At 38.2% G+C, this 24900-nt stretch overlaps 1 protein-coding gene across 1 annotated transcript in view; it reads right to left on the bottom strand.

The window, feature by feature from the left end:
* mboat1 (membrane bound O-acyltransferase domain containing 1) overlaps nucleotides 1-24518 on the bottom strand; it is a gene marked incomplete at its 5' end in the record, with an annotated part of 123308 nt that extends 98790 nt beyond the window's left edge. Inside the window, 4 exons of the mRNA XM_026258780.1 lie at nucleotides 10191-10245; nucleotides 10379-10434; nucleotides 23050-23145; nucleotides 24418-24518. Of these exons, the coding sequence (XP_026114565.1) occupies nucleotides 10191-10245; nucleotides 10379-10434; nucleotides 23050-23145; nucleotides 24418-24518 (308 nt within the window). The remainder of the gene's footprint in view (nucleotides 1-10190; nucleotides 10246-10378; nucleotides 10435-23049; nucleotides 23146-24417) is intronic.
* Nucleotides 24519-24900: the final 382 nt, after the last annotated feature.

Below are 24900 nucleotides of genomic sequence, written 5' to 3'. Positions count from 1 at the left end.
CTATTTCCCTGCATTTATCACATGTGAATCCCTCATCAGCGACAGAGATAGACAAACTGTACATGTGGCAAGAGGTGCAAATAACGATAGCAGGCGAAGCCATTACTCACCGTGCATGATGAAATATTCTTACTGCGGTTGTTTGATGAACTTGTGAAAAACTGCAGCGTGAGAGAGGAGAGGAGAGGAGAAAATAAAACACTAATGACAAGCTAACAAGTGCTAACGCTTTGCAGGTGTACTGCACTCACGGAAAAGTGAACGATCAAGGTTAATCTGATGAGATTGATCGATAATATCAAAATATGGTGTGAATTAAGTTATATTTTACAACTTAAAAAAACAAACAAACAAACAGAGAGTGATAGTAAGAAAGATTATAGAGAAAATAAAAATAAAATAAAAACAGCTACACGGAGCTACGATTAGCTACAGAAGGCCAACAGGAAGTAGAGAAAACACTGTCCAACAGCGACACCAACAGGCAGGAGGAAAGTCGGCTCTAATAGTGCAGATTGTAAAACGTGTGTTGTTCACAGTTTGATGCAATAGATCTGGGTCTGAATCTGCCTTTTGACAGTTTTTTCTCCCTTTTCAAATTTCAAATTACATCAGAAAAGCATTTATTTTAAATAAAAACGAAGGGAAATAATCAAAAAGTTGTGAGGGAGAACTTTATCGTCCTAATACGGTGGCATCCATTTAATAATTTGAATTAAAATTATAATTTACACTCAGTAATTATTGCATACTGTTTTATAATGTACTACAATACTGAGGTGCAGATAATTGCCACTATTTGCAATAAGTAATATAAATAGCAGAAAATCCTGCTACTTTAACATAGTATAAATAGAATCTATAGCCATTTGCACTTGGTGTAAATAGCCACTGTCCTTCTTATTTTAATCTTTCTTTTGCTATGGCTCTTGTTTATCTATTTATTAACTATAAATTTGGACATTTTTCTTTTGCTTTGGCAATTCTGCATGTAAAACATTTAAGCCAATAAAGTAGTTTTAAGTTCAGTTGACTACATACAGTATATTTTCAGTGTCTGCATCCCATTTTATGCATGGTGCCTCCAAAAAAAACGATGACAGTGATCTTTTTTTATTTATTACAAAGAACAAAACAGAAAATATAATTGTATATACAAATATAGATTAAGACTATAGACATGACACAAGAAAAAATCACCTCCATCACTGATAAAACAATAAGCCAAGCAGTAGCCCTCAAATACTTTGAATGAATAAAACCCATACAGGAATCTCCTGCGATTCCTCACACAGCCAGGTGGACAGTCTTTAAATATCTCACTGCACCGTACACATTGGGTCAGAGAACATGATGCACGGAACTCAGGTTGTATTGTTCAGACAATGCACTCCAGTTCATGACACCTAATTTACATAAGAACAAACAATACTAAAGCAATATTAAATCATTTTGAAGAAAGGCTGAAGAGCCATACAAGGAAAATATATTAAATGAATTTTTAAATATATTATAGCATGTTAGAAAAAGTGTTATTTGCTTTGTCTGTAAACTACCTAAGAGATTTAATTTATAACCAGCATTAACATCAACTAAATGAATACATTTTGTCAAGTCAAAATGTAGGTTGGCTTGGCTTGAGAAAACATGGCCTGAAAGTTTGAAGTTTTTTTCAATTTGAAAATATTACAAGTGAGGAATATACAGTCTGTCAGAGAAAGAAAAACAGTAATTACAGTACTCTAGCCACATGAAGTGGGTCTCTTCTCTGAATTTCTTCTCACTGGCAATGTCCCCATAGTCATATTAAGACATATGAAGGTCAATTTAAGAGGTAACACTTTACAATAAGGTGTCATTAGTAAACACTAATGTATTATGTATTATTTAACATGAACTAACAATGAACAATACATGTGTTACATTATCTATTAATTTTTGATAATGTTAATGAAAAAGATTACAAATATATATATATATATATATATATATATATATTTGCAATGCATGCAACTATCAATGGCATTACTTACATTAATAAAGTCTTTCTGCTCTATTTTAAGACATCTTTAATGGTTCATTTCAGGTGAAATAAGATTTTGAAAGACTAGCATTCGAATACTATATCATAAAACATGTCATAAATGTTTTAAATCGCACACATTTGCAATGACACTCTCTATGATTATGACTAAACATTCTTACAATTAAAAGCAATTTAAACACAAAATTTTAAGAAATTTTAAGAAAACAAAAGTAATATCTCATATCCACCATACCTTACAAACATCCGGAAGTGAATGGACTTGGATATGTGCATTAATGACAGTCAGTATGGTGCACAATCGTATTTACGGTAAATACACGTATACGTTACTGCGCATGCGCGGTAAACACATATGTCACGTACATACGTGACGTCACCGTGCTACAGTCTGCAGCGAGGAGTACTTGTTTCGTCTTGGAGGAGATGAACCTGATGGAACATCCCTTTAATGTCGCCACTTATTGCCACTGGGTGTTTACGAAAACATAGGAATACACCTAACAAGGATGGGCCTAAGATTGGTCCTGGGTGCAAATAGTCATTTAGGTTATTGCCTTAGAAGTGAAATGAACAGTTACCACTTGGTTCTTTCCATTGTGCTCTACAATGTGGTGAGGGATGTACCACTATGGTTTCAGGTGGGAGTTTGACAAGATAGCCCGAGGTCTATGGTTTCTTAATCTCCTGTTGGTAGGTGGCCATTTTTATGTGTCTAAGGTTAGGAAGCACTCAGCACTGCCTACATGGGAGCTTGAAGAATGGGCATATATTTCTTACGCAGGAGAGGGGTGGCATAAAGACTCACGCCATCAGTCATTACCAAGACAGTCTTTGACTGAAGAAAGTCAAGGGCTTCTTGGTCCTGCTAAGACCAAGTGACATATTTCTATGATCTGTTGAGAATCACGTCTCTCAACCTACTGGAACAACTCAGTCATAGAGAGATTAACAACAATGTGCAGACACTGTTGGTATTTAACGTTGTCTCCAAAGACTCTTGCTGGGCCTTGTAAAGACCAACCCATTCTTGCCCTGACAGCTGCTGGACCTCCAAGTGGACCAAGACGGACAGATTCAATCAGAGTGATAAGGTGAGGATGATCTGCTCCAATCAGTAACAGGGGACTAGCTTTGTGAATAAGTTGCAATTGTAACCCTCTCAAATGTCAGTAACATTGCTGAAGCTCTGCAACAGTGTAGGTATGTTCAGCTAAGCTCAGTAGATCTGCAGTGAAGGGTCCCTTTATTTTGTAGCTCCTGTCTGGCTGGGATGGAGTTGAAATCTGAAAGGACAGTGCAGCACCGCAAAACTTGATGTCTTGCCTTATAGTTCTCAAGAGCCACGTCTCCACTTTTGGGCCAAAAGCTGGCATGTTAGTGTGTGCCAGGGCTAGTCGTGTTTCCACTGTAACTTCCGGTGCTTGATCGCGCCTCGTCTGTGCTTCCTCGGGTCCAACGGCCCGGATTTTTTGGCCCGACGAAAACCTTGGGCTAAAGCAGGCCAGCTGGGGCTAGAGGAGTGGTTATGAACAAAGGCAGAGTTTCTCCACATCTGGAGAGCGTCAACGCTGTGGATCATTTCATAAAGCTAACAGCTATAACACCAGCATTAAAAACTTTTTAAAATAAGTTAAGCTCAAAACTCACTTTCAGTCAACAGTGTTGATCTAAAATCAGTCCTTGTCCCCTTTACAATTTAATCACAGGGCCGCATAACAGTTGCCTTGTGAAAAATCTTTATTGTCGTATGTATCAGGCATAGGAGAGAAACTTGTTATCTTTGCCAGCTGTATGTTCGTTTCTCCGTTTCTCTGAGGCTTTAACAGTGACCATAGCTTATATACCACTGACCAAATTCCTTACAAGGTAAGGAAACATGTTGGTTTGTTTAAAATAGAATGTATACTTCATGCTTACATCAGTTGATATATTTATACATACATACATTGGTGGAAAGAAGAAACCACCCTAGGCATCAGTGGAACATTACATGTACACACTCCTGCATGTACACATTCTGGTATGGTCAAAATTAGCTCTTCTCCCTGTGTCTGTCACATGATCCTACATGTTCATGCAGACTTTAACTCATGCAGTATATAACTTCATCATGAACTAAAACTTCACAAATACATATAAATAATATTATAATAATACATTTTTGGTCTACAGTAGCAAGAGTTCAAAATAATTTGATCCAAAGTGGATTGTAATCACCATACAAGGTTAAAATATTTATAAGCGATGTAAAAGACTATGCATGTTAGGCATTACATAACCATAGTAAACATGGTAAATGCGGGCACTTTAAGAAATAAGGAGTGGATGAATAAAAAAAAAGAATCAGCGATGAGACGAGCATCTATTAACTTTAGGTGACCTAACAAAACTTGGTACTTTAATAGCTCTGTAGCTTCATCAGTTAGTAGGTTATTCAAGGCAAGTTTGAGATGGGCAATTACAACAAGGTCTATGCAAGTGAATTCTGGAATGGTTGGCAGTGGACCATTATAAATTATCTCTTGTCTTGCAATATTAGGCTGGATCTCTGGAAAGTTCTCTGGTTCTACATGCAGCTGACTGCAGCAAGGACAATGAGGTGGGGAGATAATAGAAGCTATCTTTCCTGCCATTGGCTGCCTTGTGACCTGAGTAACTCTATAAGTGTCATAATCCACATAATTCCACTAATGAATGAAAAGGAGAGATTAATTCTGCATAGGAGCATTCACAGTTCTTCTTTTGCTGACTACGAGGCACTGACTAATGTCATTCAATAAACTGTGCTCTGATTGGATGACAGTTTTAGTCCTTAAAATGTATAGATTATAGTAACATATAGTTTAATTTATAGTTCAGTTTTAGGCTAAAAAATGAAGTTCAAACATCAGGTAACTGAAGGTCAAGGGTTACATCAAGGGTTAAATTTTTTTTAATATGCATAATAACATGTAATGGCCACCAAATGTGCTTCAACTAAGTAATAGGTTGGACAGTGTTTTCTCTACTTCCTGTTGGCCTTCTATAGCTAATCATAGCTCCGTGTAGCTGTTTTTATTTTATATTTTTTTCTCTATAATCTTTCTTACTATCACTGTCTGTTTGTTTGTTTTTTTAAATTGTAAAATATAACTTAATTCACACCATATTTCTGATATTACCGATCAATCTTATCAGATTAACTTTGACCTTCACTCTTCCGTGACTGCAGTACACCTGCAAAGCGTTAGCACTCGTTAGCTTGTCATTAGCGTTTTCTTTTCTCCTCTCCTCTCTCACTCTGCAGTTTTCCACAAGTTCATCAAACAACCGCAGTAAGAATATTTCATCAAGCACGGTGAGTAATGGCTTCTCCTACAACTGTTATTTGCACCTCTTGCCACATGTACAGTTTATCTATCTCTGTCGCTGATGAGGGATTCACATGTGATAAATGCAGGGAAATAGTTAGGCTGACAGAGAAGATTTCAGAATTAGAGACACGCATCCAAACTTTAATTGAGGACAGTAAGAATGTTAGGGCTCTAGATATGGCTTTGGATGTGTCTAGCTCAGGGACTCCTGTACATTGTCCGGTTCCAGCAGAGCCCCTGCAGCAGGGCAACTGGGTGACGGTGAGGCAGCATAGTCGTGGGTCAAAACACCGCTCTTCTGTTCCGATCAAAACATTAAACAGGTTCTCCCCACTCAGTGATGCACCCACTGAGAAACCTGATGAAAGTGCTCTAGTTATTGGTGATTCTATTGTACGGAACGTGAATATAGAGACACCAGCCACCATAGTCAAATGTTTACAGGGAGCCAGAGCGCCTGACATCTTGGCAAATTTAAAAGTGCTGGCTAATGCTAAGCGTAAATACAGTAAGATTGTTATTCATGCCGGCACTAATGATGTTCGACTTCGCCAGTCGGAGATCACTAAAAATAACTTTAAAGAGGTGTGTGAACTTGCAAGCACGATGTCAGACACTGTAATATGCTCTGGTCCCCTGCCTGCTTACCGTGGTGGCGAGATGCATAGCAGATTGACATCACTCAATGGCTGGATGTCTAAGTGGTGCCCACAGAATAACATAGGTTTCATAGACAATTGGACGAGCTTTTGGGGCAGACCTGACCTGTTTAAAAGAGATGGTCTTCATCCCTCCTGGGGTGGTGCTGCTCTTCTGTCTAGAAATATGGCACATAGTCTTAGTGTTTATACTTGACTAACTGGGGCCCAGGTCAGGAAGCAGACAGACTGGCTAAACCGACCGTCTGCTAGCTGCCTCCCGTCACAGAGGTCAGTTAATTCTCAGCACATAGAGACTCTTTCACCTAGATATCACACTATAGAGACTGTGTCTGTTCCCCGAACTAGAAAATACAAAAAACGTCCAAACCAAGTTAAGGTTAACAATTTAATTGAGGTTCAACAAATAAAAAACAATTGCAATATGGATAAACAAATGATAAAGATTGGCTTATTGAATATCAGATCCATTTCTACGAAAACACTTTTTGTAAATAATATGATAACTGATCATAATATAGATGTGCTCTGTTTGACAGAAACTTGGCTAAAACCTGATGATTACATTATTTTAAATGAGTCCACCCCCCAAAATTATTGTTATAAACACGAGCCGCGTCTAAAAGGCAAAGGGGGAGGAGTTGCTTCAATTTATAACAACGTTTTCAGGATTTCTCAGAGGGCAGGCTTCAAGTATAACTCGTTTGAAGTAATGGTGCTTCATATAACATTATCCAGAGAAACCAATGTTAATGATAAATCCCCTGTTATGTTTGTACTGGCTACTGTATACAGGCCACCAGGGCACCATACAGACTTTATTAAAGAGTTTGGTGATTTTACATCCGAGTTAGTTCTGGCTGCAGATAAAGTCTTAATAGTTGGTGATTTTAATATCCATGTCGATAACGAAAAAGATGCATTGGGATCAGCATTTATAGACATTCTGAACTCTATTGGTGTTAGACAACATGTTTCAGGACCTACTCATTGTCGAAATCATACTCTAGATTTAATACTGTCACATGGAATTGATGTTGATAGTGTTGAAATTATTCAGCCAAGTGATGATATCTCAGATCATTATTTAGTTCTGTGTAAACTTCATATAGCCAAAATTGTAAATTCTACTTCTTGTTACAAGTATCGAAGAACCATCACTTCTACCACAAAAGACTGCTTTTTAAGTTATCTTCCTGATGTATCCGAATTCCTCAGCATATCCAAAACCTCAGAACAACTTGATGATGTAACAGAAACTATGGACTCTCTCTTTTCTAGCACTTTAAATACAGTTGCTCCTTTACGCTTAAGGAAGGTTAAGGAAAACAGTTTGACACCATGGTATAATGAGCATACTCGCACCCTAAAGAGAGCAGGCCGAAAAATGGAGCGCAGCTGGAGGAAAACAAAACTAGAGGTATTTCGTATTGCTTGGCGGGAAAGTAGCATATCCTATAGAAAAGCATTAAAAACGGCTAGATCTGATTACTTTTCTTCTCTTTTAGAAGAAAACAAACATAACCCCAGGTATTTATTCAATACAGTGGCTAAATTAACGAAAAATAAAGCCTCAACAAGTGTTGACATTTCCCAACACCACAACAGTAATGACTTTATGAACTACTTTACTTCTAAAGTCGATACTATTAGAGATAAAATTGCAACCATTCAGCCAAAACCTTCAAACTGGCTGTTATTAAGCCTCTCATAAAAAAGCCACAACTTGACCCCAGAGAACTTGTTAATTATAGACCAATCTCGAATCTCCCTTTTCTGTCCAAGATACTAGAAAAGGTGGTATCCTCACAATTATATTCCTTCTTAGAGAATAATGGTATATGTGAGGATTTCCAGTCAGGATTTAGACCGTATCATAGTACTGAGACTGCTCTCCTTAGAGTTACAAATGATCTGCTCTTATCATCTGATCGTGGGTGTATCTCTCTATTAGTTTTATTGGATCTTAGTGCTGCGTTTGACACAATTGACCACAACATTCTTTTGCATAGACTTGAACACTTTGTTGGCATCAGTGGAAGTGCATTAGCATGGTTTAAATCGTACTTATATGACCGCCATCAGTTCGTAGCAGTGAATGAAGATGTATCATATCGATCACAAGTGCAGTATGGAGTACCTCAAGGCTCAGTACTAGGGCCGCTACTCTTCACGCTTTATATGTTACCCTTGGGAGATATCATCAGGAAACATGGTGTTAGCTTTCACTGTTATGCTGATGATACGCAGCTCTATATTTCCTCGCAGCCTGGTGAAACACACCAATTTGAAAAACTAATGGAATGCATAGTCGATATAAAAAATTGGATGACGAGTAATTTCTTACTGCTAAATTCAGAAAAAACAGAGGTGTTAATCATAGGGCCTAAAAACTCTGCTTGTAATAACCTAGAACACTGTCTAAGACTTGATGGTTGCTCTGTCAATTCTTCGTCATCAGTTAGGAACCTAGGTGTGCTACTTGATCGCAATCTTTCCTTAGAAAGCCACGTTTCTAGCATTTGTAAAACTGCATTTTTCCATCTCAAAAATATATCTAAATTACGGCCTATGCTCTCAATGTCAAATGCAGAAATGTTAATCCATGCATTTATGACTTCAAGGTTAGACTATTGTAATGCTTTATTGGGTGGTTGTTCTGCACGCTTGGTAAACAAACTACAGCTAGTCCAAAATGCAGCAGCAAGAGTTCTTTCTAGAACCAGGAAGTATGACCATATTAGCCCGGTCCTGTCCACACTGCACTGGCTCCCTATCAAACATCGTATAGATTTTAAAATATTGCTTATTACTTATAAGGCCCTGAATGGTTTAGCACCTCAGTATTTGAATGAGCTCCTTTTACATTATACTCCTCTACGTCCGCTACGTTCTCAAAACTCAGGCAATTTGATAATACCTAGAATATCAAAATCAACTGCGGGCGGCAGATCCTTTTCCTATTTGGCGCCTAAACTCTGGAATAACCTACCTAACATTGTTCGGGAGGCAGACACACTCTTGCAGTTTAAATCTAGATTAAAGACCCATCTCTTTAACCTGGCATACACATAACATACTAATATGCTTTTAATATCCAAATCCGTTAAAGGATTTTTAGGCTGCATTAATTAGGTAAACCGGAACCGGAAACACTTCACATAACACTGTACTTTCTACATCATTAGAAGAATGGCATCTACGCTAATATTTATCTGTTTCTCTCTTGTTCCGAGGTCACCGTGGCCACGAGATCCAGTCTGTGTCCAGATCAGAGGGTCACTGCAGTCACCCGGATCCAGTACGTATCCAGACCAGATGGTGGATCAGCAGCTAGAAAGGACCTCTACTGCCCTGAAAGACAGCGGAGACCAGGACAACTAGAGCCCCAGATACAGATCCCCTGTAAAGACCTTGTCTCAGAGGAGCACCAGGACAAGACCACAGGAAACAGATGATTCTTCTGCACAATCTGACTTTGCTGCAGCCTGGAATTGAACTACTGGTTTTCGTCTGGTCAGAGGAGAACTGACCCCCCAACTGAGCCTGGTTTCTCCCAAGGTTTTTTTCTCCATTCTGTCACCGATGGAGTTTCGGTTCCTTGCCGCTGTCGCCTCTGGCTTGCTTAGTTGGGTTCACTTCATCTACAGCGATATCGTTTACTTGATTGCAAATAAAAACAGACACTATTTCAACTGAACAGAGATGACATAACTGAATTCAATGATGAACTGCCTTTAACATCATTTTGCATTATTGAGACACTGTTTTCCAAATGAATGTTGTTCAGTGCTTTGACGCAATGTATTTTGTTTAAAGCACTAAATAAATAAAGGTGATTGATTGATTGATTGATTAATAAAATTAGGATCTGAATGTGAATTTTTTTTAGTTTTAATAAATTTTCAAAAGTATTACAAATCTGGTTTTTAATTTGTTATTATAGTGTATGGAGTTCAGATTGATGTGGAAAATAATTAATGCGTCTTAATACTTTCAATATTTTAACGGGCTAAATCTGTTCTAAAATGTACAAATATTTGATAGTGATAAATGGCAGCAGTCGTAGTAAACTATATAGACAGACTAGACTATGTTTACTGGTGAGAAATAATAGTTAAAATGTCATACTGTACAGCCAGACGTCTCTGATCATCTTTAAGTTCTTCTTGCTTTCGACACATACCTTAAAAATGCAGAAAACAAGTCAAGTTTTCTCAAATGATAAATTTAATTAATTTATAATACTTCAGTGACTGAACAATTTACAACAAATATATAAAAAATGTTATCTGTAAACAAGTAGAATGATTTCTCACCATCATGTACCTGAAAGGCAAGAGTAGTGACCTTCTGTGTTATTATCATCAAAGGGCTGAAAATAAGAGATGACAAAATAAATTAATCTACAATAGAGTTACCATTAAGTAACAAATTAACATGAATTGGTGAATTACCATGAATTCAAATGAATTTACTTTTGTTTGTTTATGGAAGTCTATACGTCTATAGTAGTTTATATTGCCTTCAACTAGTTTACTTATGTTAGTATACATGCTCAGTTTGGGGCAGAGCATGTCTTAGGTCTTTGAGAAAGACTTAAATGAAAGTAACAATAACTTGCAGTTCAGTGAGTCAGATGTCTCAGTACCTCTCACAAATGCATGCAAGAGATCCACATGTGCACATCAATCTATAAATGCACATAAGAGATCAACACATATCCACAACAATCCACAAATGCACGCAGGAGTTCCACGCACATGCACAGCAATCCACAAACACATACTAGAGATCCACACAACTCTATTTACAAATGCATGCCTGTAGATCTCCTGTGTGCATTTGTGGGAGATAGTGTGACTCCATTTTCACTCTATAGATAAGTGGAACTACACCACACCACGCACTTGTCTCTCCACACCACCAAACAAACAGCCACTGCCATTAATAGCTCACTGGCAGCAATGTGTCAGGTAGGACTTGGGACACAGAAGTAAAGGTGAATTCAGAATGGTGTTTATTATAAAGAGTTCAAGTGCACAGTAAAGTTCCGTTCATCCAGTGCAGGCAGTATTGCTCATGGAACGGGGAATCATACAGGTGCAAGAATTTGGATATCAGATGTCACAGCCACAGTTATAGATTGATCACTCGTATCCACTTGGAATGATCATGGGAGAATACAGCGACCATAGAATCACATGGCATCACACGGTGATCCACAGTCCTGGGAACAGCAGAACAAGAACACAGGTTAGCGTAACACTGAGGTGAGTATACGTTACATCTGACTTTGAGGCGCTAGGAGACAACTTTGCGAGGAACGTTCCTGTTGGAGGCTAGATGGGGAAATGAGGAGTGGGTAAGTGTATTTATACTGCTCTTGATTGGTTCCGTAACACGTGGCAGGTGTGGCTGGTTAATAGTCAGATGATTGAGAGCGTTGGTGATTGGTGGGGCCCGGGCTTGCCAGATCCCTGACACTACCCCCCTCCATCTCTGACGTCTGGGCCGTGGAGCGGGCTTTTCGGCATTCTGGTTTTGAAAGTCTTTGAGCAGCATGGGGTCGAGGATATCTTGACATGGTACCCAACATCTCTCCTCTGGTCCATAGTCCTCCCAGTCTACCAGATACTCCAGTCGCCCACCACGACGTTGGGAGTCCAGTATCTCTCATACTGTGTAGATAGGGTCAGCGTCAATGGGTGGTAACGGGGGTTCAGCGTCAGGGACTGGGTCTGTGGAGGGAACAGAGATAGGAGCATGATGGGGTTTTAACAGGGAAACGTGAAAGGTGGGGTGTATCCTATATTGAGCAGGTATACGATACGCATACGGTACGGTAAACGATACGTGACAGGGTTAACTTGACGTTCAATGGGGAAAAGTACAATGTACTTTGGGTTTTTTACATGATTGTCTTAATGGTTCAAAAGGTTCTGGATCTGATGGCAGAAAGTTCTTAGGAAGCGACTGATGTCTTGTATTTTGCACTCCGTTTGTCCGTTGGCCTGGAGATGATAACTGGAAGTGAGACTGACAGTAACATTTAGCAATAAGAAGAATGCCCTCCACACCCTGGAAATAAATTGTGGTCCTCGATCGGACACGATGTCTTTTGGGATCCCAAAGTTCCAAAACACGTGTTCGAACAATTGTTCAACAGTCTCAAAGGCTGTGGGAAGAGCTCATAAAGGGATTAGTTTGCTTGCCTTGTAAAATCTGTCAATGGCTACTGAAATACATGTCTTGTCATCAGAAACATGGAGATCCGTGACGAAATCTACCCCAATGTGAGACCAAGGGCGATGGGGAATAGGCAAGGGTACTAGCTTTCCTGTGGGTAGATGTCGTGGGACCTTGGTTATAGCACACAGCACACATCCTCGGATGAACTCCTGCACGTCCTCCTGCATTCCTGGCCACCAATATTTGCGCTGCAAAGAAGCAAGAGTTTTAGTTACACCTGGGTGGCCTGTTCCTACTGAGGAATGTACCTGGGAGATCAGAGCCTTGCGATGATCCTCGGATACAAATGTCTTTCCTGGTGGGCAAGCGGGTGGCATGGGTTGCTGTTGAGCTTGTTCTCTGAGCATTTCATCTAAGTCCCATTGAATAGGATTTACGAACAACTTGGTGGGTAAGATAGGCTTTGGGTCCTTAGGATTCTCCTCCATGACGTACAGACGTGACAGGGTATTGGCTCTGGTGTTCTTGGATCCAGGGCAATAGGCGATCTGAAAATGAAATCTAGTAAAGAAAAGAGCCCACATGGCCTGGTGAGGGTTAAGTCTCTTGGCTTCTTTCGGGTATTGCAGATTTTTGTGATCGTTAGCACAAGAAATGGTTGCCAGGCCCCCTCCAGCCAGTGTCTCCATCTTTCTAGCACCAGTTTTACTGCTAGGAGTTCTCGGTTGCTGATGTCATAGTTCCTCTCTGCAGGGGACAGCTTCTTAGAAAAGAAGGCACAAGGCATTGTTTTAGTTGCGTTTTCTGAATGCTGGGAGAGAATGGTGCCGACGCCGGTTGTAGAGGCGTCCACTTCAACTATAAATCTTTTCTCAGGATTTGGGTGTTGCAACAAGGGAGCTGTGGTAAACGCCTCTTTCAGCGTCTGGAAGGCTTGCTCAGCTTCGGGGGTCCAATGGAGTACTTTGGGTTTCCCCTTTAAGAGAGAGGTAAGTGGGGCAGTAATCATACTGTACTGTTTAATAAATCTGAGGTTTTTAAAAAAAAAACTTTGTAGTTCCTTGATGGTCTTGGGAGTTGGCCATGAGGTAATGGCTCTGGTCTTCCTGTTGTCCATCTTTACCCCCTCTCTGTTAATTGTGTAGCCTAGGAACTCAATGGACTGCTGATGAAAGACACACTTTTCAGCTTTTACATACAGTGAGAAGTCTCTTGAGACGCTGGAGTACTGTGGCCACATGATACTGGTGATCTTTTTCATTCTGAGAATAAATGAGGATGTCATCAATGTATACAAGAGCAAACTGGTTAAGGTACTCATGTAGAACTTCATCCATGAAACTCTGGAAGACTGATGGAGCGTTTACTTGGCCATATGGCATCACTAGATATTCGTAGTGACCAGCAGGGGTGATGAAAGCCATTTTTCACTTATCTCCTTCTCTGATTCTGATCAGGTTGTATGCGCTTCGTAAATCCAGTTTAGTGAAGATACGGGCATCCCTGAGCTGTTCGAGGGAAGATGGGATTAGTGGAGGAGGATAGCTGAACTTTACCATTATTTTATTCAAGGCTCTGTAGTCGATGCATGGTCTCAGCCCTCCATCCTTTTTCGGAACAAAGAAGAAACTAGCTGCTGCTGGAGAAGTGGATGGTCGGATTCACCCTTGTCTTAGGGCTTCCTCCTTTATTGCCTCTTGCTCAGGGATGGAGAGTGAGTAAATTCACCCCTTTGGAATGCTCTCTCCTAGTGTTGTCACAGTACCAAAATTTCAGTATTCGGTACCGATACCAGTGAAGATCTACGGTTCTCTGTACCAATTTCAGTACAAAAGCAAAACACAAAAATATTCTAATTAAAAAAAGAAAAAAACACTTTTTATCACTAAAAATAAAACCATTGCCATTCTTTATACTTATTTACAATTATTTTAAAAGTTTTTCTTTTTTTTGATAAATTTGTCTTAAAAGTAAAAAATATTTTTGATAAATAAAGGGGATTTTCTATTAAAATTTAAACATGGAAGAAATATTGTGTGATTTATTTCTCTAAAGTAGTAGAGTAGTAGCAGGATCACATACATTCTACTAAATAATAGTAATATTACTAGCACAATGCCTTTATGTAAAAAATTACTTTTATTTTGACGGGCTACTTTTATTTTGATGCTGGTTTTACGCAAATGAAATGGTAAAATGCTTGTGAAGTGACTCAGAACAGTTCTGGTGATGTTGTTTATGCATTTATGCTGAAATTACTGCAAGCGTCACGCGCTTCAGTCTATGTAGTAAACAAACCCGCACATCTCTGCCATTCATTCATTCACACAGAGACGCGCAGAACATGTAGGATTCATATTTCAACCAACTTTTGCGGCTTAACATTTACAGATACTGGTCCATACAGAGATTTGATTTGATTAATCTATGCTAACTTTGACAAATTCCGTGTCTGTCCATATTAAGATGTATGTTTCATTTTCATGACTGGATTTTGAGATTCCGTACACGTTTTCTGCTTCGCGGAAATCATAGCGGTGACAGGCTGATTATCAACTTTTTACGTAGGGTAACTTACGTGGGCGTTTTGACAGTTACAACCCCATTTAAGTATCTTTCCGGTCTTCCAGTCTATAAATGGCTGGTGTTGAATCAGCCATGGGTGGTCTAGTATTAGTTCTGCACGGCTATTGTTCAATATCAACAGAGAGAATTATTCCTGGTGTTCAGGTTCCACACTGAGAATGATTGGATTGAGAGGTTAAAAACCCTTTATTTATAACTTCTCCTGCGACTGCGTAGATGGAGTAGGGAGTAGGAGTTTGTGTCCTTTGGAGACGGTGGGTCTTGACGAACTTCCCTGAAACAAAATATCCAGCTTATCCGGAATCAACAATGGTGGTAGACTCGACATCGAGGCCTCTAAACTTCAAATTCACAGAGATGGTTAGTGGGGTCAAAACAGAAGATTGAGGAAGGACCAAACTCACCACTAACCATGGAGGAAGAGATGGACAGGTACGTATGAAATGGTTCCCTCCCCCGCAGTACAGACATAACCTCAGTTCTCTGCAACAATTTCGTTCTTCTGGAGATAGTCGTTGGGAATCAACTTGCATTTTTTTCGGGCGGTGGCTCAGGAGGTTTTTCAGGCATGCTTGGGCGAGGAGAATTATTAACTTGGTTTGTTTCTCGATAGCAGGACTGTGATGGTAGGCGAACACGTAGAGCTTGCTTAATGAATTTTTCCAATTCCAGATTGTCATCATATATGGAGAGTTGGAGTTGGAGTCGGAGTGCGGGATTTAGTCCTCGTCGGTATACAGTTACTAGGGCCTTTTCATTCCATCCACTTGCTGCAGCCAATGTGCGAAACTCAAAGGGGAAGGGAATATTCTGAGACAGTCCTTTTGCGCTGTCGTAGATTTAACAGCTGATCACTGACCGAGGAATCTCCCACCGGACGTCCAAACACCTCCTTGAAATGGCCAATGAAATTCTGTAAGGATGAGGTGATTGTAGATTCTTGAAACCATAGCACTTCGGCCCATCTCAGTGCTGGTCCAGACAGATGCTGTATAATAAATGAGATCTTAGATCTTCCGGTAGCGTACTGGTGCACGTGCTGTTCCAGTGCGAGTGAACATTGTAGCAGAAACCCATTGCAATCTCCCTCCCTACCGGAGAAGGGCACTGTTCGGGATATCAAGCTTGCCATGTACACCAATGTGGGAGTAGGATCAGCAGAAGCCCTGTCCTCTGGTTGCGCTGAATTCATCCTTGTTGTGGTTTCGGTCAAGCCTTCTGTCAGGTAGGACTCAGGACACAGAGGTAAAAGAGAATTCAGAATGGTGTTTATTATAAAGAGTTCAAGCGCTCAGTGTATCTTCAGTGCTCGTTGCACAGTGAAGTTCTGTTCATCCAGTGCAGGCAGTATTGCTCGTGGAATGGGGAAATCGCACAGGTCCGAAAGTTTGGATATCAGATGTCACTGCAACAGTTATAGATCACTCACTTATCTTCACTTCATTCTCACAAGCTAAAGACAGTATCCACTCGAAGGGGAATGATCATGGGAGAATACAGCGACCATAGAATCACATGGCATCGCACAGTGATCCACAGTCCTGGGAACAGCAGAACAAGAACACAGGTTAGCGTAACGTTCCTGTTGGAGGCTTGACGGGGAACTGAGGTGCGGGTGAGTGTATTTACAGTGCTCTTGATTGGTTCCGTGATGCGTGGCAGGCGTGGCTGGTTAATAGTCAGGTGATTGAGAGCATTGGTGGGGCCCGGGATTGCCAGATCCCTGAAACAATGGTAGTAACGGAGAGCAGGGTGAGATATTAATGAGGGCTTGTGGCAAAAATGTCACCAAAACAGACAAAATGCCAGACAAATTCAAGCAGCCCCTGCAAAATTAAATCAAATATATTATAATCTATTATAAATGTAAATGAAAATTTAAAACAAAATGTAAAAAATGAAAAGTGTCAATTCACAGCATAACATTTAGATCTGCTCACAACAAATCACAATTCACTAGTAGCTTTCATACCACAACAAATTCTACATTTCCACGGAAAAAATAGGAACAATATACAATATAAACCCACACATATATATATATATATATATATATATATATATATATATATATATATTTGACCACTATTTGACCCGAATTTGTATCCGCTTCTTTACAATCTCGTTCAACTCACATTCTTCTTTTTCACTTTCCCTTTTCCCATCAGATATATATATATATATATATATATATGGCATCTATTAATAATTTTAAGAAATATTATTTACACTCAATATGTTATTATTACATACTCTTTTATGATATACTACAGCACTGAGGTGCAGATACCTGCCACTATTCACAGTAAGTAGTGTTGGGTAAGTTACTCAAAAAAAGTAATCCACAACAAATTACTAAATACTTCTTTAAAATTTTTATTTGAATACATTACTGATTACTGCATTTAAAAAGTAATCAGATTACTAATTACTTTGCTTTCAAGTTACTTTTAGTTTATTTTTTTTTTCAAGTTATCAAACCTAGAAAATACACTACAAAAAGAAACTCCTATTTCTTTCATTAATTTAATAATGACTGTAGAAATACACATGTAGCCTATTATTTTTATAGCCTACACTCACAATATCTACACTTTTCTTTTTTTTTTTTTTGTAAAATGCGATGGCGGGCTCAAGCCATCAGTGCGAACCATCAGGTAAACTGTCCCTATATATACACACACACACACACACATATATATATATATATGTGTGTGTGTGTGTGTGTGTGTGTGTGTACTGGCTTTCCAATGCTGTTGATAATAGGAGTAAGCAAATTTAAAACACGCACAAACATGCAGATGGATGACGGATGTAGATGCATAACAAGTGTCTTTCTTTATTACTTGAGCTCCATTAAACATGATCTCAAACTTCTTGTGGCCTCTCCTTGTTCACATGTACACACAAAGCCATACCTTATGGACTGCATACAACTAGAATCCACATTACAAGCTTCTCTGCAGTGCACTCAAAAACGGTGTGCTTCACAATTACCAACACAAACACTTGCATATTGAAATAAATATTTCTGAGTTCTGTATCAATCTGTGTTGTGTTTGTTTATTTTTATTTTTCCTAGGAAGATAACTGACCCTTTATTCTCCTTTGTAATAAATGTGCTTTTAAACCAAGAACAAGTTATTTATAGCTGTATTTATAAGCTGCTTACTAATGACTATTAATGTTTGGACAAGAGTTTATAAAGCATGAACTGACTATTTACTAATGAGTTCAGTTATTATAAAGTGTTACCAATGCATTTACTAATGTTAACAAATTGGACATTATTTCACAGTGTTATCACTGTAAGCATTTGTGAAAGTTCTGCTTGCATTGCAGCTTAGTCTTCATCTGTGAGCTGAACAGATTTATTGTTACATCCATGAGATTATGTAAATTTAGATAAATATCATGTCACAAGATGTCATAGGTCAGTATCAAATGAGTTTTAAATTATTATTTGAAGCACAAATAAGGATTTTTATAAATCCCTAAAACTGTCAGAAAAGGATAAGGCTTAAGAGATTTCTAGTTGAGTGGCTAAATTTATTTTTGTTTTACAATTATAATACATTAACTATGAAATTATACAAAATGTACAAAAAAGTACAACCGTTATTTTTTTCCAATGTTATTTAATTATTTACTTCTAATTATGTTTTATTTACATTTAAAAAAATGTGCCTACTTCAGTCATTCTAAGCAGCTTGAATAAAAGCCATTAATATTTATTATAGAACACTGAAACTGTATAAAATCTAACAAACAAGATAGGAAAATAAAAGTATGTACACCAGATAAATTGGACGATAAAGAAATTGCTAACAATAGTATAATAGATCATGTTTTAGGTTTTTAGGCGTTTAGATGCAGAAATTGAGAAATAAAATGTAAAATAAAATGTCATTGATTTAATTAAATATAGATTTAACTTGTTAGAGCCGAAAGTAATACATACATAAAAAAGCAGCCAAGACGAATGATTTTCTATATTTTTTTATAGATTAAAATTTAAGACAAAAGCAGTTGGTAAATGCAGTCACTTTAATATTCAAATCCAGTATCATGATCCACTTCAGATTTATTTCTCAACAGTTTATGTTCACGTGGCTTTTTTTGTTTATATTCGCCAAGCTAATATGTACTTTGAAATAATCTTGTCCGTGATGTGTTCGTGCTTACGACGAAAGGCAGAATCAGTGTCCTGCAACTCGAGAGATCCATGTTATTCTGCCAGTCACACTGTCAAATAGTCTTTCACATTTACACGGGTCACAAACACCTGCATTTAGTTCTTGTTGTGTTATAATGGGTTGATTGTGTGCATATGTGGTAATATTGTATTTTATAAAGCTATTAAACCAGAATAAATTTGTTTGTTTTGAGCTCGTGACTCTGCACGCGCTGTAGAGCCCCTGTGCCACGCCCGGGTTTCAGCCTCCGCGGGCTCCTAAAGGCCACAGATTCCAAGCTCTCTTATCGTACATTTTATGCATTAGTTACAAATACTAGTAGTTTGTCGCAGAGTAAAACATGTCACTTCCTGTTGCCAGCAGGTGGCGCTATGACTATAACTGAATATGGGCATGTAGATCTGTTCAGGTTCAGAGTCTTATTAAACATGTAAAGTTTGGGGCAGATTGAACATCGCATGACTGAGTTAACTTTATTTTTCATGGCGAATCATCGAAATTCGCCAGGCCGCCACGGACATACCCTTCAACGAAAACTCAAGATCTTTACAATTTAACACCGCAAAGGGCCTTTAGATTAGGCATACCAAATTTGGTGTTGATCTGAATAAATCTTTAGGAGGAGTTCATTAAAACATAATACATGGAAATGAAAAAAATTACACAAAAGTTGCTCATAATATTAAAAATAATATTAAAAAGAGCCCTAATAATCTTGAATAAGAGCTTGAGTCCTAATAATCCTTATGCTGTGTTCACACCAAACGCGAATAGAGCGTCTGGCGTGAATGATTTCAATGCTAAGTCAATGCAAAGGCACGTTTACGTGCATCTGGAGGTCTCGCGGTGCGAATGGGGCGTTAAGCGCAGCGCGGAAGACGCGAATTCGCCTCATTCGCGCGCCTAGTTCACGCGAATTACGTGCGAATAGAGCGTTTCACGCGAAACGTGCGTTAAGCACGAATGGTGCTTTTTGTGCATTTAGCGTTTGACGCGACTTCGAGTCTGCCGCCCGAGTTGAACAATTTTAACTTTGGCGTCAACCAATCAGGAGCCTGCTAGGAGTCACTCATTCAACAGTATGTTCCTGCAGCCTCCGGTTGTGCAAGAATACCCTTCTCCTCTCATTCAACAAGGAGGAATGACTGATGTTGTCAGTGAGCAGTCAACCGGAGCTATATGACAAAAGTTCATATTTCTATAATAGGAATAAAAAGGACCTATATATATATATAAAAACATATTAATAGATAAATTGAATAAAGGCCAAACGTTTCATTTTACCCCAAACGAATTATATTTTATCTTGAACCACTAAAGAGACATCAGAGCCAGCGGCAAATGTCAGAAGATCTAGCCAAGGTGAGGCTGCTCTTGGCGGATACATGATGACGGAGCTCCCGCTGATCACATGGAGCTCATCTCCGAGATCGGCGAAACACATTTTTTAAATAGAGTTTAAAACAACTACATTCTTGCCTGAAATACTTTTAAAACTACATTTCATGACACAATAACAGTAATATTTTGAAAATTATCCGAATAAAAATGGCGGTTGAAAATGCTGCGTGAACTCAGCTGGCAGAAGCTCCCCCATGACGCGAATTCGCGTCTGTTGTGAAGTTAATTTCACGCGCGAATGAAGCGAATTACTCGCGTAAATGAAGAGAATCATCTCAAAATGGTCAAGTGGCAAACTAGACGTGGTAGACACTAATTTGACACTCTATTCGCGTTTGGTGTGAACACAGCATTAGGGGAACAATATGGCTCTTCGCCCCTTCGGGCTTGAGCCCTAATAATAATAAGAATAATCCTTAGGAAATCAATAGGGTTCTGCGCCCCTTCGGGCTTGAGCCCTAATAATAATAATAAGAAGAATCCTTAGGAAATCAATAGGGCTCTGCGCCCCTTCGGTCTTGAGGCCTAATTATCCAAAGGAAATCAATAGTGCTCTTCGCACCTTCCGGCTCGAGCCCTAATAATAAATGAAGCAAATGCAAGAGGGTCCTCACACCATTGGTGCTCGGGCCCTAATGAAAATTACCTGAGAAATACAGTATATCTAAAGATAGCTTGAAGTGTCTATTATCGAATGAAGTCACATCAAAAACAAATATTCTCTGATATAATAATCGTATGAAACCAACGCGAGGTACAGTTTTTCCCATCTGAGCTTACCTATAAATGTTTCCGTGCACATCTTATGCTATAAGAAAATCATCTACGCAAAACCAGGCTTGAGATGCGCGATATATAAAAATGTCCATAACACCTCCGTATACAAAGAAAGATTCAAGTTCATCTTGGCTACTTCTTGTTTTTGGAAGAAGACGCGCTGTGAGAAATAAGCCTTGAATTGTGATGCAGACACGGCTTAATGCAGCAGATGATCTCATTCTAATGAGTCATTTATGTTGAGTGCAACATTTTGAAATATGACCTTTCATTGCATTTAAATGTTGTAGGACTCTTCTGCATTTTAGCTCACTTTTTCCAGTAATTTATTAAAGGCCATACTGACGCTTAAAACATATATCTTCATTACATGATAAATGTGACAAATGCATTTGAATCATGTGCAGGTAAATTGAATTTGTATACGACATGTTATCTGGCATCAGGGCCGGACTGGGATGCAATTTCAGGCCGGGAGATATCACACTCATTCAAGCCATCCTAAACACCCACAAAAAAAAACAAAAAAAACCACAGACAACACTATTATTTATATGGCCATCACATTAAAAGTTCTAAGTCCTTAGTCTGGGACTGTGGAAAATAATTATAGGTTGTCTCTTGAACTGCACCTTATGATTTAATGCCATGCAAGCTACCTCGCCTATATACATGGCGAGAACAAGGTTAGTTAAGTTAAATTAAAATTTTTTACAGATAATGGATTCTGCATAATGAACATAAAGGAGGATCTAAAGTCAAAATATTTCGAGAATAAAGTTGAAATATTACGAGAATACATTTTCACATATTTGGAATTTTCACAAAGAAAACGGTTTAATTTAATGAATTGTTTCAAAGAAATACAGCGATCTGATCATTAAAGAGCTTGAAAAACGTTGTAAGACACATAATTTGGGTTTCGCTATAAAACTGATTTTGAAAGCTGAGATTTTAAAGCTGAGAATTAAAAGTAGGTCTATCAAAAGCACGAATCTTATTGCTATTAGGTGGCTGCGCACTACAAATAGTGAATGCAATGGAAGATATGCAATATTATTTCCAAGCATAGTGTCCCTGCGAGTATGACACATGGTATGATTTCTGCTAATAATCCCACATATAATTGTAGTGTATTAAAAAAAAGTTAAATAAGAGAGCTACAGCGCCCCCTAAAGGAATGTTGATTGGGTGTGTGAGCTGATGTTAAGATAAAAAGTTGTTCCTGTTCAGTCTGTTAATAAATATCATATTCTTGATATTTATCTGTTTTCCGCGAGTCCTTGAAATTGAGTCTTCCTCATCCCAGTAAAATGCTGAAGTTACTCGTTCACAACAATATTCCAATCAATCCCAGTGGCCTGCAACTTCTACCGGTGCTTTCAATCCGGTAAATTTGCATGCACAGTAAAGACCTACTCTCAAAATAAAATAACTTTAATTTCTACTATTTAAATTCTCTAAACATTTCAAATTTTGTTCTCATAATATTTCAACTTTATTCTCGTAATATTTCAACTTTATCCTCGAAACATTTCAACTTTTTTCTCGTAATACTTTGACTTTATTTTTAAAGTATTACGACTTTAATGTTGTAATCTTACTTTTTTTTTCCTTTTCAACACTAAGAAGACATTGTACAAATCAGCTGCCAGGCCACCAGGATTTCTCCCAGTGCTCCTGATGGCCAGTCTGGACCTGTCTGTCATTCTTGTTTATCCAAGGATGTGACAAAGACTTCAACAATGTAAAACTTAGTCAACTTTGTCAAGACAAAACCAGTAAACTCAAATGAGAACAGAATGACAACAGAAATGAGACAGTGATGAAATCCTCACCCTGAGAAATCCGTGGACAAGATGCCATAGTCGAATATGAAGGCTCTGCTCACTTGGCAAACAATGAGGTATCCTACTGATGCAATCATAGTATATCTGTAATTAGAATACATATGATTTCACTGTTTAAATATGGGAAAAACTATTCTGAGAAGTATGTTAACATGCTGAATTTATGGATTAATTTTTTTTTTTAATGGATAACCAGAATGTACGCCATAGTTCTGCACAGCTGTGACCACTGATTTATTATTCAAAGACATTAGGAATTAAGGCTGGGGTGATAAACACAATTAGAAAATTGCAATGAAATATATGTCGATAACATCGATAAGCGCTAACATATGGAGTAAATAATGTGCTGAAATTAAACAAACAAATCCAGTATTTTGCAAACAAAATTGATTGCTTTGCAAAGGAAAACACCACTTGCAAACAAACAGAAAGAGATTTGCATATACAGTACCATGGTCAGAGTGAGCAAATTCGCAGATGTGTAACAAATAAACATGCTACTTTAGAAATATAAATCAGGGCTGGCACTGACCAATTTGATGCCCTAGGCAAGATTTTAGTGCCCATTGCATCACAGCCAATTCCACTACTAGTCATTCACTTAGAACCTGCATAGCTTTATGACATAACAAATTAAATATGAAATCAATAAGATGGTTGCACACAAAAAAATTAAAATGACATTAACTCAGCTAGCTATAGTAGTGATGCTACCCCATGGAAGTGTAATCACTTAAAAATATATAATATAAAAAATAAATAAAAAATAAAATAGTGTTCCTGTAGCTCAATTGGTAGAGCACTGCGTTAACAAGCGCAAGGTTGGGGGTTCGATTCCCCGGGAACACATGATGTGTAAAAATTGATAGCCTGAATGCACTGTAAGTCGCTTTGGATAAAAGTGTCTGCTAAATGCATAATCTTAATTTAATTTAATTTTAATTTAATTTAAAAATTGTAAAGATTTAATAAAAAATAAATAAAATAAAAACATTTAAAAGATTGAAACTAAAAGATTTACTCTAAAAATATTTAATCTAAAGAAAGTTAATAAAAAATAATAATTTTTGTCATATGGTTTCAGCTTTTGGCCAGGATTCCGGTTTCTGCTAAGAATTTTAGTTTCTGTGCATCGAAGGTGGATAAAAGGCTTTGCATACTTTATTAATACTATTAATTTTTTTTTACCACTTAATTAGCACTGAATCGTTTTACTGTTAATACGGCACAGGCCAGGTCTTATAAGTGCTCTCTCCTGTCTGATCAAAAGACATCCACCATATCCTGACAATTTCTGATTTCTTTGCATAACAAGTAGACAATGTTGCACAAGAAAATGGAAAAATTGCTCACCTGTGAACACCGTTTACACTGGATTTGATCAAAATTCCATAACAAGCCAACACCAGGATAAAGACATGTATGGCATACCTGTCAAAGCAAGAAAATGTAGTTTAATTAGAGAACACATTATTTAAGGCTATTATTTAAATATACAGTATGTTAGGGCTGTGTAAGATTGTTATGCAGCATTCAGAGCATTTGCTGGGTAGTCATTAAGGTATTCTAGGTTGTTGCTAAAGAGTTGCTGGGTGATCGCTATGTCACTGCCAGGGTATTCTATGTGGTTGCTAAGGTGTTGTTAAGTAGTTGCTAGGGTGTTCTCTGTGATTGCTAGACATTGCTCACTAGTTGTTAGGGTGTTCTGTGTAGTCGCTAAAGTGTTGCTAGGTGATTGTTATATCATTGCTATGGTATTGTGGGAGGGAGTGTTCTGTGAGGTTGTTAGGTTGTTTTGAGTGATTGCTAGTAGGCTGCATTGAGCATTCTGCGTGG

Source organism: Carassius auratus, unplaced genomic scaffold (assembly GCF_003368295.1).
Source record: "Carassius auratus strain Wakin unplaced genomic scaffold, ASM336829v1 scaf_tig00214794, whole genome shotgun sequence".
Classification (NCBI taxonomy): Eukaryota; Metazoa; Chordata; class Actinopteri; order Cypriniformes; family Cyprinidae; genus Carassius; species Carassius auratus.
This window is presented reverse-complemented; position numbering and strand designations above follow the sequence as displayed.